Below are 20508 nucleotides of genomic sequence, written 5' to 3' on the forward strand. Positions count from 1 at the left end.
TTCTGTCAATAATTGAATTGACTTAAGTGTGGCACTGAATGATTTTTAACTGAATTTCATTATGAATCTTCACGCATTGCTAAATTTGCACACTTTCATGGTAGGTCAGCAACGGTAATCCAGTATGACTGGTCTGAACGTTGACACAGACCATTTCGCTGCCGAATGCGCATAATATTTTGCTAATTCGTAACGATCTGGGGTACATTGTCTTACTAACACAGTTATGTTATCTCGATAAGCTGAAATTCGTTTTTATTAGTACAGTTCATACTAATTAGCGTTTCTTCTTTCATTTATATCTTATATTTAGGTGTTGTGGTTAACACACTAATCAGCATTAATATAGTCTTACACGTGATTGAAAACACTGTGACAGATTTCGGATAGTTTTTCAATTTCACGCCTGTGCATAGTATGTTGGTAGCATTTCGTCGCCTTGTCTGTTATGCTATGTAGCAGACTTCAAAGCTGTGCGGATCAGCATAACGAAAAGGGGGGTCTCGCTCGTTTTGTCCACGACTGTACATGTTCTGGGGCATCAAGGGATCACAAATTTAGCATTGGAGGGCAGCGTGGAGGGTAAAAATCGTAGAGGGAGACCAAGAGATGAATATACTAAGCATATTCAGAAGGATGTGGGTTGCAGTAAGTACTGGGAGATGAAGAAGCTTGCACAGGATAGAGTAGCATAGAGAGCTGCATCAAACCAGTCTCATGACAAGACAACACAACAACAACCATACCCTGAAAAATGTGGAAGACCCTGTTATTTTGCATAGAGAAGGCATACGGCGCAAGTTGGATCTACCGGTAGAACTTTACACATCTTGAACTTAGGGACGGAAATTTACTGAATGACCAACTACCTCCATGATGACATTCGTATACATCTAAAAGAAATATTCACGAATGTCTATACAATCCCTCAATAAGTGAAAACCAACCAATGAGGACTAAAAGCACTTCTACCACAATCAACTGTGTACATAAACCGTTTTTTATCATGTTACACATTTTCACTAATTATCCTATCAGCAACAATAGTTTACATTATTTCAGTGGATAACATTTTCGAGATAATTCGTGAAACAGCATTATCTGCTATGTTCATCCTTCCGAAGCAGCATTTCACAGCATATAATCAGTAAACAACAAACAGGAACAAAATTCAAAATTCACTACAATTTGCTTGCGTCTATGGACGGCGAGAAAGTATGCATACAGCGACCTCCATATTGATTTTGGACTTCATAACGTAAGAAGTGGTCCTGTGGATTACACATACCGTCAAGAGTGAACCTGTAGGCTAGCTGAACACAAAACTAAATACTGACCCTTCAAAGATTCATACCTTTACTCAATTGTTCGCTGATGTCTCAAGCTTGCCGTCTTACAAAGATATTGATGGTATTCGCTCCTATCAAAGAAACTATTGTGATTATATTAACATTTTGCTGCATGGTCCGAAAGAACAGATACCATCTTAGTATATTTATATTAACACCAATAAAACTCTGCTTTCAAATCGTCCGCCAACAGTCAGTGTAGTGGCATAGTTACCAGAGCGCCATCTGTGTCTACCATTTAATAGGGAATGCTCACAGCCAGAAGCTCAGTGTAAATGTCTCAACTTACCACTAACTGTGAAGCACTATGCGTGGAACTCTCGTCGTGACAGCACAAGGGTAGAGCAACTAAAGGTCCTTGAAGAACCACTGGGGGCAATTACCTTCTACCCTGATGATCTGACACAGGTTCCACATAACAGAACCCATCGCCATGATGTTCTCGATGTGGTGAAGCCAAAGAACCTCCACCTCCAAGTCACCACCGTAGTGGACCTCACCTCAGAGTGCAACACAGTCATTGGTGCAATCAGGAACGCCCGCATCTGTGATCACTAACTGCAGTCAGTACGCTGAATGACTCAACAACAATGTTCGCCCAATGGTAGACGTCTCCACCCCTCATAGGACTAATGAGGCCACGTCAGCTCTAACAGGGGAAACCAAACGAGCATTCTGACAAGCGTCAGTTCATTCTACATACTCACCGCGGCATCATGAGACTTCCTTTCCCTTACTGCAAGACGTCAAAACGCCCAAGAACAAGGCCCGATAGCGATGGCAACAGTTCTGCAACTGTTCTGATAACAGGGAGATGAACAGATTGCAACGGAAGCTTCACAGCAGAGCTACTGAACACTGGCTAGAAGTATGGGAGGACATCCCGCTGTCTAGGAGCAAGTGGAGCCTCATCAGTCCCTCCTATACTTGCGACCTCCAGGGGCCAGCAGGCCAGATCTACGATCCTTTAAGCAAAGCCGAAATCTTCGAGGCCAAAATCACAGCAGATTATAATGGTGTCGATGAAACATGGTACAGGAGTGACAACTGGTACAGGAGATCAGCGACGCAGCTCTTCCAATGCTGCCAGTGCTGACACACCTGCTGAAATCAAGACCCTGATCCATAGGTTGGGAAACCATCCAGCCCAAGGCACAGACAAGGTGACTAACAAGCAGATCAAACATGGACCAAGAAAGCAGTTGGTACTTGTCACCCAGATCTTCAGCCAGTGCCTGCTCTAAGTTACGTCCCATCACACTGGAGAATCGCCCACACAGTCCCGATACAGGCCAATCGACATCCTATCCACGTTATCAAAACCTCGAACGGCTCATCGTTGTGAGACTGAAAACAACCAATTCTGGACAATACTTTATCAGTACCCATCAGTTTGCTTTCCAGCTGAAAATGTCCGCAGAGCTCTAGCATCTATTAGTGACAGAATATATTGCTTTCAACCTTAAAATGTCAAACCTCACCTCCGCTGCTTTTCTTGACGTCGAGGAGGCTTATGTTCATGTATGGAAGGAAAAATTACTGGTCAAAATTCATAACTTGGGAAAAATGTCACCCATGGTCCATAGAACTGTTCTATCCCTAACGTTTCGTCCAAAGTTCGTTGGACATCTTCGGAGGTCTCCTGGTTTTGCTGAGTCTTGCTGAACAGCTGAAACATCTGGTCATGAAAGCTTTCATTGTATGACTGTCACCCATGCCTCCGTCTCATTGACAGCTACCTTCAGCATCTGCAACTCTTAGTTAAGCTCGAAGGGCTTCGCTCCAGCTTGAAACACCTCATGGACGGTAGTCCTCAGGGACTGGTACTGTCACCATTACTGTTCATCGTCTATGTGAACTGCTTCAATTGTGGTCCAATTCGCTGATGATACCGCCTACTATCAAGCAGTCGACTAGTGACTGTAGTTATTTGGCGTCTCCAGCAGCAGTACCCTGTTACCTAACGATGGGCTGCAAACACCGCAATGACCCTTAACGCAATCAAGATCGGCGCTGTAATGTTTACACGCCGGCGCCCTAACCTGCGTAACAGGTCCACCTTTCACCACAGAGAACTAGAATGGGCTGCCCATATCAAATATTTGGGGATCATCCTGATACCGAACTCCTCTTTAAACAACACGTCCAGGAGGAGAGGGTGCTGACCATTCACCTCACCATACAACTGTACCCACTGTTTGGCACCACTGTTTGGCACCACTGTTCGCAAGTCCACCCGTAACTTGGCTTCTTCCGAGCTACACTCCTCCCAGCGATCTTGTACAGCTGTTCTTCACGGTGAGCAACATTTCCTTCCAATCTCCAACGCATTCAACGACTTCAGAATCTGTGCTTGTGTCTCAACCTGGGGGGCACAGAGGTGGGCATGAATCCTGGATCAACCAGCCGACTGTCCAAGAGTTGACCATACGCACCTCACGGAAGTTGCTGGATGAGGTCGAACTGCTGTATCCGCACTCGGGACATCTGGAATACACGACTGTCATGTCTCGGCGCTGGCACCTCGTGCCGTTATTGAATTCCCTCAATAACGTCAACGCAATCTTTATAATGTACAAATAAAGATAGTGTTACCTTTCTACCTGCCACATAGAAGTCCAGCACTCCAGTTTCACCACAACAGAGAGCAAACGTGTGAAACAGGAAACCATACAATGGAAACGCACTCGTGTTTGCTACAGAGAACTGAGCAAGTTTGAAAGAGGTCAAACTATCGTCTTCCGAGTGATAAGATGGTCTTTTCATGTAATTTCCACACAAGGTGGTATCAGTGGTCGCATGAACATTCTCGCTCCCGTAGACGAGGTTCTGGAGATCCATGCAGCACAGACGTCCGCCAGGATAGTCGTATTGTAATGGTAGCAGTGAGAGATCGTACATCAGCACAGATAAGACGGCTTGTGAGCCCAGACGTGTTGTGGGATTAAGACGAAGCACACTTCTAGGCAGTCCTCCACCCAAGCAACGGCATCGACGTGCACGGCTAGACTGGTGACATCAGAGGATGACTTAGAAGATGGAATGGCGCACCATGGTCTTATGCGATGAAAGTAGATTCCACCTGCATGAAGGTGATGTTCGTTTGCGCTTATGACATCATGTAGACCTGGTGAGGTCTGCCTCGTTAGACCTGGTGGGTGCTGCCTCAAAGAGTGCATTCATCCAAGACACTCCTCCCAGCGATCTTGTACAGCTGTTCTTCATGGTGAGCAACATTTCCTTCCATCCAAGACACACTGACCACATCCAAGGCCTTCTGCTCTGGAGTGCTATAACCTACAACTCTCGTTCACCTTTTGTATTTCTGGAGCGGACGCTAACAAGTGCACAGTACGTACAGTATGTTGTTAGACCCGCTTTTTTTTGCCATACTTGCATCAGGAAGGTGATGTTCCAACAGGATAATGCTCCCTCATATACTGCATGAAACTCAATATGCCCTGCACGCAACTTCCCTTACCAGCACAATATCCAGATTTGTCTCCAGTCGATCACGTGTGCGACTCGTCAACCAGCAGCTGTTACAGAACTACGAGAGCAGGCCGAACAGGCGCGGCATAGCGTGTCCCAGGAGAGTATTCCCATCTGTACAAGCGACTGGATGCCAGAGTCACCGCCTGCGTCGGCCCCCATGAAGGATATACCACATACTAATAAGGGAGTTTCATTGTTTCGTTCGGTGGGTGGTACCTCAGAACCGCTCGTGCTATTACCCTAAAAATGTAATCGTTTCATGTATTCTATATGCACTGTTGCTACAATAAATCTTGAGTGAGTTTTCTTTTTTTTTCTCTCGCAGGACCGTTACGGTCGCAGGTTCAAATCCTGCCTCGGGCGTGGATGTGTGTGATGTCATTAGGTTAGTTAGGTTTAAGTAGATTTAAGTTTTAGGGGACTGATGACCTCAGAAGTTAAGTCTCATAGTGCTCAGAGCCATTTTTGTCCCAGTGAACCGCCTAGAAACTAAGAGGAGATATAAAGGGGCGAGGAACCTACGGAACATTTTTGTTCTATGTAGTTATCCTCCCGTCTGTTACTTAAGATTAAACAGTATGTATAGCAAAACTGAATTTTTCAGTGTTTAATACAGGTTTCATTCAAAAATCGTTAACGTAACGTGAAACAGAAGAGTGTTGTAGTAATAATAAATAAAATAACACATATTTGTCATATAGCGCGAGGAAACAGAATTTCCCCAACAAAAAGGTAAAATTAAAAGAAAAAAACACAAAAAATATAAAACAGTTATCAATAATACCAGGGCACTTTTGCTTTTTTTCATGATAAAGAACTCTCTGTTAGCTACAAAATGACTTTTTTATACTTGTACATGTAAACTGTACTTGCATCAAAAGAAATTGCTTTGGTTACATAAAAGCGCTGAAGTTACGGGATCATAATTACAAAATGAAATTTATATTCTGTAAGGATATGAAATACACAATGGACTTTTTCTCTTACACGTTCATTTATCTTTCTTTCCCTATCAATTCTACGAGCACAACCGGTAATCCTACGATTCACTTCGTCATTTATGCAGTGCACAAAAACTACCAAACCATAGTTTTGGTAGAGCGCAACTAAAAGTGTGAGGTCTAACAGCTTAATTTAAAGAGAAGTTTTCGATTTGTTAAGAAGGGTCATGAATGAATTACTGTCTTCTGGACAGCAACAATGGACTGGAGTATCTTAAGAAGGAGGTATTCCGTAGTCTTGAAATTGTTGGACTCTGAATGCACAGGAGATATTTTTCAGCTTGCGGAATTCCGTGACACGCGCGCAGTAAACTGTGTTCCCAACACTACGTGGCGCAGGCGGAAGTAGGAGCGGAACTGCGGCTGTCCTATCTTGATCCTTTGTTCGCCACGTTGTAAAGAAATAAACCCGTGAATCAGAAAACACGCCTGTACTGGACTGACAACTTTGCGTCGCCTGCACCACAATGTGCAATTTGCTTAAAACTCGATCTGTGGATCACGTAACGCTCTTTGACGGTATGAAGTGGTGCACCTGTTACTTATTTCACTAAAATTACTGTACCAAAGCACTTTTAAAAGTGTAAAATGTAAGGAACGCTTAAACGGCAGAGCAGTTACATCAAATAAACTATCTGAGAAGTAGCATCCGGTGCCCCAGTCTAATGCGGAATTGACCACTAAATGGTAAGGGTGGCTGACCCACCAGTATAAAAAAGCGCAGGGAGTGTTGTCAGTTGTTCCCTAGAAGCAGTAACGGCAAAACAGAACACCTTGGGATATCTGACGGAAGGGTCTGAGCTAGCCGTATGCCTGCAGAACCTTAGCTAATAGCGCTTACAGTGAAGTGTGGAGGAGGTGGTGTTACGATACGGCGGTGTGTTCCCCTTATTACGCTTAAGGAACCGCTAAATGCGGAAAATTACGAACGTATTTTACGTGACTGTGTCCTGCATTCAGTTCAGAGACGATCGGGTTAGAATGACAACGTACTCTGTCTTAAAGCAACATCTGTGAAGCAATGGTTTACAGACAATAACTTCCATGAAATAGTCTGGTCTGTCAAGAGTACTGACCTCAATCCTATGGAGTACTTTTTGGAGGAGAAAAAGTCAATTTCACTGCAAAATCCAGCATCCAGTACCACTGTTTCGGCTCTTGGGGAATAATGGTCTGCTTTTCCTCCACGGACAGTCAGATATATCACTGAAAGCGTTTGCACCAGAGTTCAGGACATTACTGTCGCGAAGACTGGCCACACCTCTATTAATGTTCACTAATAGTTGTCCGAATACTTTCGATCGGATACTGTATACCAAGGTGATGCATATGTCATGTCCAACAGCAGTAATTTTGAAATCTAGCAATAGTGCTTCTCTGAGTTACAGTTATGCATGTCACTAAAGCCACTAAATCGCGGAAAGTGGTAGTGGCTAGTTTCAATAACTGAATTTAAACAACTTTGCAACTGAGAGTGGCATATTTTACTCGGCACTTACAGAAATATTCACAGTTACGGATCTTAACTAATATGCCTCATATTGCACCAGGTGCACCAGAGCCGAACTGCCACGAAAGTTCGAAGGCTATTTAGGGATGTTTTCTGAGTATTTTGGCACAAGAAACCCATATTCTCCGATGTTCCGTCACAGAATAATAATGAAACTAAGATTTATTCGGTTTCTTACCCGAATTACATTCATTTCCATGAAAATACCTTTACAACAATGGAAAGCCACTAATATCCAGTTACCAAATGTACAATAGAAAATACAAAGTAATGTAACAGCCCTCAAACGAAATATCAACGCTTTTATCTTAGTGTCTTCAATATGTTCTTACAGTATATGTTACAGATGAAACAAGTTCAGAACTGTTCCGTGGAGGTACCGTTCAAAATGCCGACTACCGTGACCATAGTGGAGTGTACAACTGTCAACCATCGACTGTCTTGCACGTTCAATGGTTCTAGGTGTTTGGATACTTCTTCTGCAGTTTTCACAGGCTATGAAAACCATAGCAATCAGAACAAGTGACTATAGACCAGAGTATAGCGAACTAGGCTCCTCAAATACCCCAGGGAAATACACCGAAATGTAATTAATGTGTAGTAATGAAATTTCGGGAATACACTTCTCTGGGTGCAACATTTAAGTTATGTTTGCGGTTCTTTGGGGAAGGAGACCAGACATCGAGGTCATCGGTCTCATCGGATTAGGAAAGGACGGGGAAGGAAGTCGGCCGTGCCCTTTCAAAGGAACCATCCCGGCATTGGCCTGGAGCGATTTAGGGAAATCATGGAAAACCTAAATCAGGATGGCCGGACGCGGAATTGAACCGTCGTCCTCCCGAATGCGAGTCCAATATTTAAGTCATTAACATTGTGAGTTTACAGGTTAACGTAAGCACGAGATAAACCATCGCAAATGTGAAACGCTGGTACGTTAATAACACATGTAACTGCCATAATTTTGAGCGCAGGAGTGCAAATGTGCATGCATGGTGTTGTACAGGTACCAGATATGAGTCTGTGGGATGGGGTTCCATGTCTGTAGAACTCGGTCGGTCAATACATGGAGTGTTAGTGCTGTTTGTGGATGACGCTGGAGTGTTGTTCGATGATGTCCCATATGTTCTCGACTGGAGAAAGGTCCAGTAATCGAGCAAGCCTAGGCAACATGTTGACTCTCTGTAGAGCGTGTTGGGTCACAACAGCAGTATGTGGGTGAGCGTTATCCTGTTGGAAAACACCCCCAAGTGTGCAGTACATTAATGACAGCACAACTTGTCGAATCACCAGATTGGTGTTCAAATTTGCAGTGAGGATGCGCGAGATAACCAAGCCCAACACCTTAACTCCAGGTATAGGTCCAGTATGCCTAGGAGACAGATAAGTTGGTTGCAGGCGCATACCTGGCCTCCTCCTAACCAACACACGTACGTCACTGGTTTCAAGGCAGAACCAGCTGGTTTCGGGTCAGTGGAATGCACTCGACGGTGCGTCTGGTCCGATGCCGTCCTTGTAGTGAACAATGTTTAAGAGTTCGTTGTCCGCCCCCGGTAGCTGAATGGTCAGTGCTGCAGAATGTCAAACCTAAGGGCCAGGGTTTGATTCCCGGCTGGGTCCGAGATTTTCTCCGCTCAGGGACTCCCGTGTTGTGTTGTCCTATTCATCGTCACTTCATCCACCTCGACGCGCAAGTCACCGCCCCAGTCACATGCCCCTGGTAGCTGCGTTGTCAGCGCAATGGAATGTCATAGCTAACGGCCTGGATTCGATTCTCGGCTAGGTCGGAGATTTTCTCCGCTCAGGGACTCGGTGTTGTGTTGTCCTTATCGTCATCATTTCATCCCATCGACACGCAAGTCGCCGAAGTGGCGTCAACTCGAAAGTCTTGCACCCAGCGAACGGTCTGTCCGATGGAAGGCCCTAGCCACACGGCATTTCTTTTTCCAACAGTTCCTTGTGTCACTGTGGTGCCAACTGCTGCTCAAACTGCTGCTGCAGATGCAGTACAATGCGGTAGAGCCCCATGCTGAACATGATGGTCGTCCCTCTTGGTACTGCCACATGGCGGTACGGCGCCTGGTCTTTCTGCAATCGTACATTCTTATGGCCACTGCTGTCAAAAATCTTATACAGTGGCTACTTTCTTGCCAGTCCTCCTGAAATATCGTGGAAGATAATACAGCTTCACATAGCCCTGTTAGAAGATTTCATCAACCCAGTGAGGTGTTGATAATAAACTCTTCGTTGCCATGACTAATTTCAGTCCACACGTTCAATCTCAAAGGTAACTAAACCTCACGATCGTTACTGCGCGTATTTAAAACAAATCTGATTGGCAACCTCGTAGCGGCGCTAATAGAACCATACTAATGCGAGTGGCGCGAAATTTTAATGGCCAGTATGTTTCAGATGTAGAAACACTTTAGTTTATGTCGCACAACTCCTTATTGGTGTTGCGATTTTTTTCCGTAAGTGTGTACTGGTGTCATGTATAGGCAGATCATGTAAAAGACCACTGCGACGAATAGTATGCACAACGAGCGCTCCGCTACCGACGGGTCATTTCTGTGATGGAATTTGTCTCTCAGTCCTACCAGGATCACTGGACTTATCCACATGAGGACGCCACTTGGATCTGTCTGTAGAAGTCACCGTTTCGAGGCCTTAGCAGGGCAACTGGTCTATGCTCCAAGCCCTTTTCCTGAGTTACTACCAAGACACAACTGACCATCCCAGGACATCTCCAGCAGCACGGCCGATTCTTACCCAGGGGACAGCGAGTCGAACCTGGTGCACATCAGTCATGGTCCACCACCAGCATTATCTCAGCATTGTGGGTAGTCATCGACCGCACAGCTCTCAAGTGGTCGTTGGTAGGGGAGAACACGTCTGGGAAACTGACAACATGGGCGAGTTCGACTACTCAGAAGTATACAAACCAAGGAAGAAGTCTGGGAATGCAGAAACATTAAGCAGGAATGTAACTTTGTTGAAGACTCTTGGTCATGGTCTTGTGAAGTGGCAGGCAGTAACATTATTGTATCAGTACAGGACGCAATCGCAGTTTAGGAAGTGTGATGGACTGTTTTGCAAGCAAACGAGACTAGAGCCGCAGTTAGTAGAACCAATGAAGTTTAAGTAGGATATTTTATGGGAAACAGATGATCTGGTCCCGGAGAATGCACGAAAACAAACAGAACAGTGTCCAAAGATACTGGTGAAGAGGAAGGAAAGAGATTGTGGGCCAATACATAAGAAACTGCGAAACGTCTGCACAGTGAGCTAGGTTGAGACGTAAACAAGTACCGCTGCAAAGTCTAGCAGAAGTCTCAAAACCGTTTTTAGCGTTTGGGAATGACATATTAGGACCGTTCATTGTCAGCAGGAAAGCGACTCTTGTTAACAATAATACATAATCAACGTTTCGAAGCCTCTGCTGGGATCTTCTTCACAATGTTTCGGTGTCCACTATTGCTAGACACCATCCTGAGGACGATCCCAGCAGGGGGGCTGAAACGTTGATTATTTTAGAAGCATCCTCATGAAGATTCCAGCAGAAGGGTAGAAACGCTGATTATTTTAGAAGGAAATATAACGTGGACTAATAACCCAGAATATTTTATTTTAAGTGACAACGGCCATGAAAGCCTGCAGAGTTACATAATAATACATAACTTTTCTCAGTACATGCTGCCAAACAGGCATGTAGTGACAGTTGCATAAGCAATGATTAAAAACAGAATGATAGTCCGGAGTGTCAGGTACTACAATTATGCACCAGGTTACAAATTTCGTGTCGGGCTTATTGAAGGAGTTGTGTCGGTTATTCCAGATACAGAAGTTCAAAACTAGTCCTCTTCATCCACAGGCCAATATTAGAACGCAACAGATTTATAGAACAATTCGGAAACTGTTAAGCTACTACGTGAACAAACATCATATAGAGTGGGATTCACATCTAAGGTAAATCGTGTCAGCGTATAATTCGAAAGTACCCACAAATACTGAGTTGTCCCCATACGAGTTGGTGCATGGTTGAAAAATGCATCATTTTCGAACTGAAGAAGACAAAGAAAGGGCGCACTTCAACTGAGTAGTTAAGCAGCAAGCAGAGTAGTACAGTATGCGAGAAATATGGAAACGAGTACAGAAGGAGGATGTGAAGGCGTTAGAGAAGAAAGAGAAATCAGTGAGCGTGTGGCAGTGTAAAGTAGGACAATGGGTGATGCTATCCAGTCCGTTCCAGTCCGTACACCCCACAATGGGAGACGAAGAAGTTCATCACAAAGTATCAGGTGGTGGAGATTACTTCGCCAATCAAAGTGAAGTTTTAGTTCCCAACAGTAGTACATGTTCGGCATATAAGACCTTGTCGAGGCAGTCCAGAGTCGATTCCAGGGGATTCAAGGATGGGGATGGAAAAGAACGTGAGAAGAAGGAATCAGACGAAGAGACAGGAAGATGTGGTTCAGCCTGTACACGAAGCACCTTATACGTTAAGATCAACAAGATGAGGGGTGTTGTCAGGCATTTCTTTAGTTTATATGTCTGCGTTATCTGTAGAACTGTAGTAAATATATTTTGTTAGTGTAGGCACTTATTTTATTATTTTGTTGTTGGGGAATGGACTTTGTACTGTCTTAGTAGCAACCATCTGAGGAGAGAGAATGGGTGATATGTGGCCCTGTGCTCAGGTTGTAATACATCAAGAGCAAGAATGCTAGTCGTAGCATTATTCCATTTTGTCGAATGAACAGTACTTGTCGGAGTTCCAGAAAGCACACGGCCTCAGTTAAGCCTAATTACGGAATCCAGCAGACTAACCTACTCTTCACTTACTACGTAGCATCAGTAAAAATGAAAACTGACCGAGGACTATTGTATACTATAATACGACTCCCGGCTTCAAGACGATAAGCACAATTGAAGTCACTCACACTCACCCATTGAAGTGGGGAGTTTTTGGAAAATTCGTGCAGGTGAGAATTCACGGGATATTTTTAATTTAGGATGATAGTAGCAAACATGGAGTAATGACGGATGAGAAGCTACAAAGAGGAAGATCAAGCTGCGTCTGATGATGGTAATACGAACCAGCCAGAGCACATGTGCAGTGCCTGTGCTCTTAACTAGACCGGAGGGAGTAGATTGTTCTAAGATATCGTGGAATACAGGTCGCATTCCCAGTAAATAGGTTTTCATTGGTTTTACTGCACTGATGACGATATGGTAGTAGCAGCGAGATGTTACGAGCATAGGAAATCTACGGAGCCCATACGGATTAAACTTAGGGAAGGGGGCTATTAGTGGGACTGTATGCGATGTAACTGAGACAACCTCCAATCTACCAGCCACGATTACGGAAATCATGCAAGTGAAGATCCCGCAACCACAGTTGTGCCGGTCAGATATACCTCTGGAGCTACTGCCAGCACCGAATACAGCATTTCTGAATCAGTCTCTAGTACCTGAACTAATCCTCTTCAAAGATCGACTTATGGCCGTGCAGGCACGGGTTAACACCGTTCACATGACGTGGCATAGAAGCAATATAGCCTTGGTAGGTCACTGGAGAGAGTTGGCACCACATCAGTACCCACAAGTCACCTAATTCCCGTAAAGTTGACCTCTGATGCGACGTTTAACCACATCCAAGATGTGTTCAATCGGATTAAGATCTGGCTAGTTTGGGTGCCAGCATATCAACTGGAACTCGCTACTGTGTTCCTCGAACCACGCGATCACACTGCTGGCTTTCTGACATGGCACATTATCTTGTTAAAAAATGCCACTGCCTTCAGGAAACATGGTCTTCATGAAGGCCTGCACGCGGTCTGCGACCAGTTCAAAAATGACTCTGAGCCCTATGGGACTTCTGAGGTCATCAGTCCCCTAGAACTTAGAACTACTTAAACCTAACTAACCTAAGGACATCACACACATCCATGCCCGAGGGGGATTCGAACCTGCGACCGTAGCGGTCGCGCGGTTCCCGAGTGTAGCGCCTAGAACCGCTCAGCCACACCGGCCGGCCTGTGACCAGTGCATGATACTCCTTGGCCGTTGTGGTGCCTTGAAAGAGCTCCACTAGGCCTATAAATGCAAACGTCAGTGTTCTCCAGATTATAACGGAGCCGCCACCATCTTGTCTCCGTACCACAGTACAGGTGTCAATGAGCTTTTCCGTCGGCGGACGACGTATTCGTGCCCGGTGACCACAAACGGATACAGCACGCACCCTGTGCGTGTGTGTGTGTGACAAGCATTCATTCCTCGCCAGGTGACGCCGCTGTCGTCTGGACGGGTTTATATTGATATTAGGTCGCTGGTCATAATGTTCTGGCTTATCAGTGTGTGCACAACAAGCGTATAATGTCGACTCTGAGTAGTGGACATTTCTGTAATGGAATTATTCTTAAGCTTGCAGCTCTGCTAAGACGACAGTGATACGCCAGACAAGAACGCCACATAGGCCTGCCAGTAAAAGACAGAAGTTTGAGGCCGTGGTGAGGCAACAGCCACTGCGGAACTGGACCAGGTCATCTCCAGCAGCATGGCTAAATCTTGCAAAGGGCACAGCAGACCGCATCCCACAAATACCAGGCGTCGTTAGCCATCGCCGGATGGGCGTCTACCACAACGACGCAGCCGAGCCTCACCCGGGGCTGTAGCAGATACACCATAGCTGACTAGACGCCGGTTCTACAGGGGCCGCTCGACCGGTTCACGTAACATGGGTCACCGCGCTCGGAGGTGCATTTGCGTCAACATCATGCGGCATGCAGGCGACCAGGCCAGCATAACTCAACGGATAGCCAGACACTGATATGGCGTATCAATGATGATGGTTCAAAGAAGAACTTTGTAATATTTTCAGATTCCTTTCTCTGGACCCACTCGCATTATCATGGCTCATAGCCGCCCAGTCCTACAGTGGTCCCGCTGTAGATTGATAAACCGTTTACTTACTTTCCATGTGTCTCGGTTTCGTTTTACTGCCTCTTATAGAACTAACTTTCATACCGGAATCATGTACTCACTGCAAGTGAGTTTCTTATGTTATTCTAAGTAAATGAAAGTATGTCAGTAGCCTGTGTTCCTGTGATTGGCGTTGCTATCTATCACATGTAGCCTGGGCTGGATTTCCGCCCGGGCCTCGGGTTTTCTCCGCTCGGGACTGGTTGTATGTGTGTGTTGTCCTCAACATTTTTTCATCATCATCAACGCGCAAGCCGCCAAAGCTGGGTCGACTCAAAAACACATGCACCGGGCGGCGGAATTCCCCAGAGAGGGGACCCCGGCCCTAAATGTCACATGCACATTCCACTTTTAGTGAAGGTATTAGCTAACCTTAGAAAACGTCTGAGGCGGCCTTGGAGTAATTTTCGAAGAGGTAGCACACATTGTATTTCAACGTAAAAGTGGATTAGTAGTTAACACTGTCCCGGGAAACCTTTCTATGCGATCTCGCGTATGTACGATTTAGTAGTTGCTGAAGTCGAGTGGGGTAATTTCGTGAACTTACAGTGGTGCTTGCTAAGTGAGATAACACTACGTGAACATAGAGTTAAATATTGCCATTAGCTTGGCTCAACACTATTTTTTTTCTAATATCTTACGAGTAATATCGAGAGGTTAATAAAAAATTAGGTCGCATCCTATAATTTCGAATCCTTCATTGTGGTTGCGTTGAAACCTTCTCACCTGTGATTCCAGTATTCACTGTTAATTCTACGATTGCTACAACCTGCGGTCGATGGAGAAGAAATCCAGTGGAGGCAACAAGATAACTATACAAGATACGAGGTAAACAAACCTGTCCCAGCTCACGCTAGGAGACGATCTGGGGAAAATTCTCTACCTTTTGTAGCAAATTACTCAACGTAGCCTCCGAGTGCAAAAAATAAAGTAGCTTTCGCTGTTAACAAGTTAAGTGCATTAACATGCTATGGCAGAAGAATTCCGTATCTCATGCTACTTATTTGATTACAGCCAGTCAGGTGCAGAATTAAAGTTTTATTAACCCATTTGCTTGGTCTGCTTGGTGTGTTGTTTCGGAGGAGGGGACCGAACAACCAGGTCATCGGTCTCGCCGGATTAGGAAAGTATGGGGAATTAAGTTGGCGGTGCCATTTGCCTGAAGCGATTTAGGGAAATCACGGAAAATCTGAATCGGAACGTCTTCTTCGGAAGGGAAAGTATTCGTGAAGTCACATGTTGACATAAACGGATGTTGATGCTGTAAGGCTCTTTTCCTACTGCCTCAACATCCATTTATGTCAATAAGTGGTTTTACGATTCTATTTTTCTTCTGAAGAAGGCAAATTTATATTTGTCAAAATCGTGGTAAAAGGTCAATAATCCCTTAATTCTACAATTGGTTGGCTGTTATTTTTCAATCCTATCAAGCAATAAGTGGACCATTGCTGAATCAGAGCCACATTTAAGACTTTAAAAATTTTAAAATTAGTTATTTAGTTAGAAAGAAGTAGGAACTGGTACAACAGTGTTGACAACTGATTTTAAAATGCCTGTACTCAAATATAGCTTATGTTGCTTGAGGACGTTATGGGATAGTCTTGTTACCAGCGTACCTCTAGTCGGAAACATTTTTAAAACTATAGCCGGTTTGCTATGAGTGTGCATCACTGTACGTCTCTGTGAAATACTCGTATTTCTCTTATGGTGAGAACCCTCTTTGTTTCCATCTATGCTTTCTTTCTTCAGTTTCTTAAACATTATCCCGATGATGTTCTCCCTATATCCATTAGCTGACGCTACCGTAACTGTACTAAACGCCTTCTGTATTCTTTCAGTGGAAGCTTTAGGGTCGTCACACAAGCCGATGGATGAAAAAGCCACAGAAAGTGAGTCCAGTCCAGAGATTAAAAACAATAAAGTCTCACAAGACCTAGGACTCTCCCTCCTCCCTAGAGACAAAAACAAAGAAAAAGAGAAACAAAAGAGAAAAGCTCGAAATAGACACATTCAGGGAGTCTCACTGAACCAGACTCCCCCTTTCCTCCATTACACACGCAAAAACTTACGGATTTGGATGTAACCCAACCCCGCTAGAAGGCGCAAAGCCAACCAACTACCGAAATAGCAACTGCTTTCTTCATCCTTCGCTGCCTTTCTCTTTGGTGTTATTGTAATTGAATTGTAATGGTTTCTACCGACACCTGTCAGAGCTTTGCTATGTGTTGCAATAAAGGAATCGCTTTCTTAGACCGCCATCTGCCTAAAGTTAGATGTTATGCACTCGTTGCAGTAACAATGTCAACGCAGAGAAGGCCTATGGAGCCATGGGCACTTTAACATCTGCAGCGAACATCATACTAGAAGCCATACCAACATATGGGGAAAATAACAATACGGAGTATTTATCACGTTATCAGGAGACAATTATATCGCTTATGATCCTTGATGGAGCGGCAGTGCTAAGACTGATAGAGAATAGCTGTTAAAACGACTTCATTCAGAATTTGATCAGTGATTGCTATAAACAGTAGAGCTCCAGTGCAATTTAATGCCGCCTACGATATCTACTCTGTCTTTTTAATAAAATGGAGATATGCAACAACCTAATGTGAAACCACGGCTTCTGCTAGGAAAACACTATTGTGATTGTGGACAATGACAGGACAGTTGGGATTGACTGTTTAATATGGATGAGCTCCAATCCAATCGTAGAATAAAGGTATATAATAAATTCATACGGCAAATCACAAACGCAGGCGTGAACTAAGTTATCAGTAACCACCTAGTATATTTAATAACGCGTTCAGACATCGTCTACGAGAAACTTTTATATCCATCTTGAGTAAAGAACGTGGCCTTAGCCGGCTGGATCTACAATTTACATCCACTAAATGGGTCTTGATTTTGATCTTTTGCAAGACTAAGTTTTTTAAAATCTAACGAACATTATTTACAATGTGCTCGACTATACTCTTTGCCAATCCCGTCCGTGCGATGTCAATTAATGAATAACTCACATAACAGCTACTGTGTGATTTTTAACTTCGTTCTGCAGTTTGTATACAGTAATAATAAGAAAACACGAAAATAGACTGGGTACAAATAACCCTTTCGTTTACTGTTAATAGTACTGATAAGTGGCCATATGTTGGAGTCCTGGCACGAAAAACTGACCAAGATGTCGTTTGGGTCAGTTTTGATGTTGTTTCGTTATTTACGAAAGTGCCACTCAGTGACGCTCTGGAGCACATCGGTTCCATGTTCCCGCAAGACATCAAAAAGCTCTTCCATTCATGTCTCACCACGAGCTATTTCACGTGGAATGGCGATTTCTACGAACAGCTGGAAGGCGTCCTCTCAGTCCAGTGGTGGCCAACTTCTTCATGGAACAATACGAAGCACAGGCACTGGACTCGGCGACGTGCAGACCTAAGGTGTGGTACAGGTACGTCGATGATACTTTCGTGGTGTGGAGCCATGGTGAAGAACAGCTCGGTGAATTCCTGAGACTCTTGAACAGCCTCCATGCCAACATAACATTCACCATGGAAGTAGAAAAGGACAAGAAACTGCCATATCTAGATGTGCTGGTCACAAGGGACGGCGAAAACCTGGGACACAGCGTGTATCGGAAACCGACACACACGGACCGATACCTGCACAATCTGTCAAACCACCACCCGAGCCAGAAAAGAGGCATGATTAGTACGCTCGTAACGAGAGCAGGACGAATATGTGAGCCTCAACACCTCAAACGAGAAATGCAACACCTGGAAACTGTTCTGCGGAGCAAAGGGTACTCCACAAATTACATTAAAAGTGTAACAGAGCCAAACACTCGGCGAAGTAAGGAACCAGAAAAAGAAATGTTGGGTACGGCCTTTCTGCCATACATTCCCAGAGTGACGGACAGAATCGGCCGTATATTGCGCAAACACGGCGTAAAGACGATTTTCAAACCGACAAGGAAGATCAAAGGGTGTCTTAGATCAGCGAAGGAGAAAAGAGACCCACTTGCAATGTCGGGAATATACCGTATACCATGCACATGCGGAAAAGTTTATGTCGGAATGACTGGACGATCAATTAACACCAGGATCAAAGAGCATAAGCGACATTGCAGGTTGGGGCAGGTGGAGAAATCGACCGTGGAAGAGCACGCACTGAATGAGACCGACCACGTAATAAAATTCGCCGACACGGAAGTTCTGGCTGTAGAGAAGCACTATCACACGCGCTTGTTCAGAGAAGCTGTAGAAATCCAAAAATACGCGAACAGTTTCAACAAGAAAGAGGAAAGCCTTAAGGTAAACGGATCCTGGCTGCCCGTACTGCAGCGAACGACCGTCGCAGATACCAAGAGGAGAACCGCACCGGAAATGACCGCGGAGAAGCCCTCGGACGTTGGCGCGCCAGGTACATATAGTCTGCGGCCGCGAGCTCGGCTCCAGTTCACCACCGGCAATGGAGGGTGAAGCTTTGACAATGCCAGCCACTCGTGCTGGCGAAACGTCAGAAAAATCATTAGATGAACGTCGGCCGAAGAACCCCAGACAGAAGCCAATAGGCAGTTTATCATACTGTGCTTCCTTATTCGCTGCCATGCAAAAAATTCTAAACAGGCTGCCATTTACGATGATCTATATGTTTGGGATGTGGATAGTTGTATGACCTTTAAAAGTAATTGGAACTAGGTAGCTTGTTCTTCGCAATAGCGACAGTAGCACAGTCCATTTCTAGCGGTTTGGTACTCTGTCACACACAAAAAAATGGCTCTGAGCACTATGGGACTTGACTTCTAAGGTCATCAGTCCCCTAGAACTTAGAACTACTTAAACCTAACTAACCTAAGGACATCACACACATCCATGCCCGAGGCAGGATTCGAGCCTGCGACCGTAGCGGTCGCTCGGCTCCAGAATGTAGCTCCTAGAACCGCGCGGCCACTCCGACCTGCGAAGAAGTAAGGAATGATGATGTTTTCCACAGAATCGGCAAAGAAAAGAACATATGGAGAACGCTGACAATAAAAACTGAGTACAGGTGCTTCCTCCATGGGACCCTATGGACGTGTTCGAGTGTCAAGCCGATGAAAAACTCACTTCGACAGACAGTTACTGGCTGTAAAAGAGCGTTCTATCGTGAGAATTCGAAATGTCAATCTTCTAATCATACGACATTGTTCATCAGTGCATTGAAGATCTTGGGAGTATTAGCTCATTCATTCGGGATTAGATCAATTTTATGTTAGGTAGTCCTAAACAGATTCCCAGCAATGTAACAAGTAATAAAATTTCGTATTTTATCCCACAAGACACCAGTACTCATAAACGGATGTTTAGTATTTACATGTACACATGTGCAGACACTTGAACGGAAAAATGTTACATCGAAGAATTTTTGTAAATTAAGTTGTATTAATAGTAGCTGATCTTACGACCTGACTTGCTGTTATGTTTAAATTTAACTGGGTGCTAATAAAATGAAGATATGGTGCTTCCGTTTTATAGGAGACCAATGATCTACGACATTGCGTAATCGTACAGCGAGTAAAGAAAAATTGACAACTGGAGTCGGCATTAAAACATTTAAACAAAAATATGTAGTATTTTCATTCATTTGCGTGAGAATATCCGGTGCCGAATGATGAAGCTGGAGTTTCGCTCGTGCTTTATATGCTATGGTTTATAGGTTGGACGAAGTACAGCAGAATTTCAAACACGAAATTTTCTTCTACTTCTTATAAGATGAACTTTCCAACGAAATATTGGTCTATTTGGAATAACAACAAATTTGGATATCTCCAGATAACACCACATAGTGTTAGACAAGACATTCAAATTCAGACATGTAGTGTGACACAACAATGATCTGTTAGGATACAAGTGACGACATCAGTTCATTGTGTTGCGCTATGTTCCGTGCCTGGTTCCTTGCAAATGGAGGACTGGGAAAGGGTGGGTCTGAACATCACCCGCAACACTGACAAGCCTTCATTTTATGGGATATGCTATGTCATTAATTTACACACATTGCACGTTAGATTCACATACTATTCCCACGAAACTAGGAATCCATATGAACGGAACTAGCAAGCTTCAGTATCTGTGTAACGTTTTTCTTAGGTGGAGGTGACATCTCGCGTATAGAGCGACAACTACGGCTACATGAT

The 20508-nt window shown here is 44.4% G+C and overlaps 1 protein-coding gene across 1 annotated transcript in view; it reads right to left on the reverse strand.

Moving 5' to 3' along the window:
• The window catches only part of LOC124775838, a 134719-nt gene extending 132935 nt beyond the window's left edge, over window positions 1-1784 (reverse strand). Inside the window, exon 1 of the mRNA XM_047250673.1 lies at window positions 1733-1784. Coding sequence (XP_047106629.1) covers window positions 1733-1784 — 52 coding nt within the window. The remainder of the gene's footprint in view (window positions 1-1732) is intronic.
• Window positions 1785-20508: the final 18724 nt, after the last annotated feature.

The sequence above is a fragment of the Schistocerca piceifrons genome, chromosome 2, assembly GCF_021461385.2.
Source record: "Schistocerca piceifrons isolate TAMUIC-IGC-003096 chromosome 2, iqSchPice1.1, whole genome shotgun sequence".
Lineage (NCBI taxonomy): Eukaryota > Metazoa > Arthropoda > Insecta > Orthoptera > Acrididae > Schistocerca > Schistocerca piceifrons.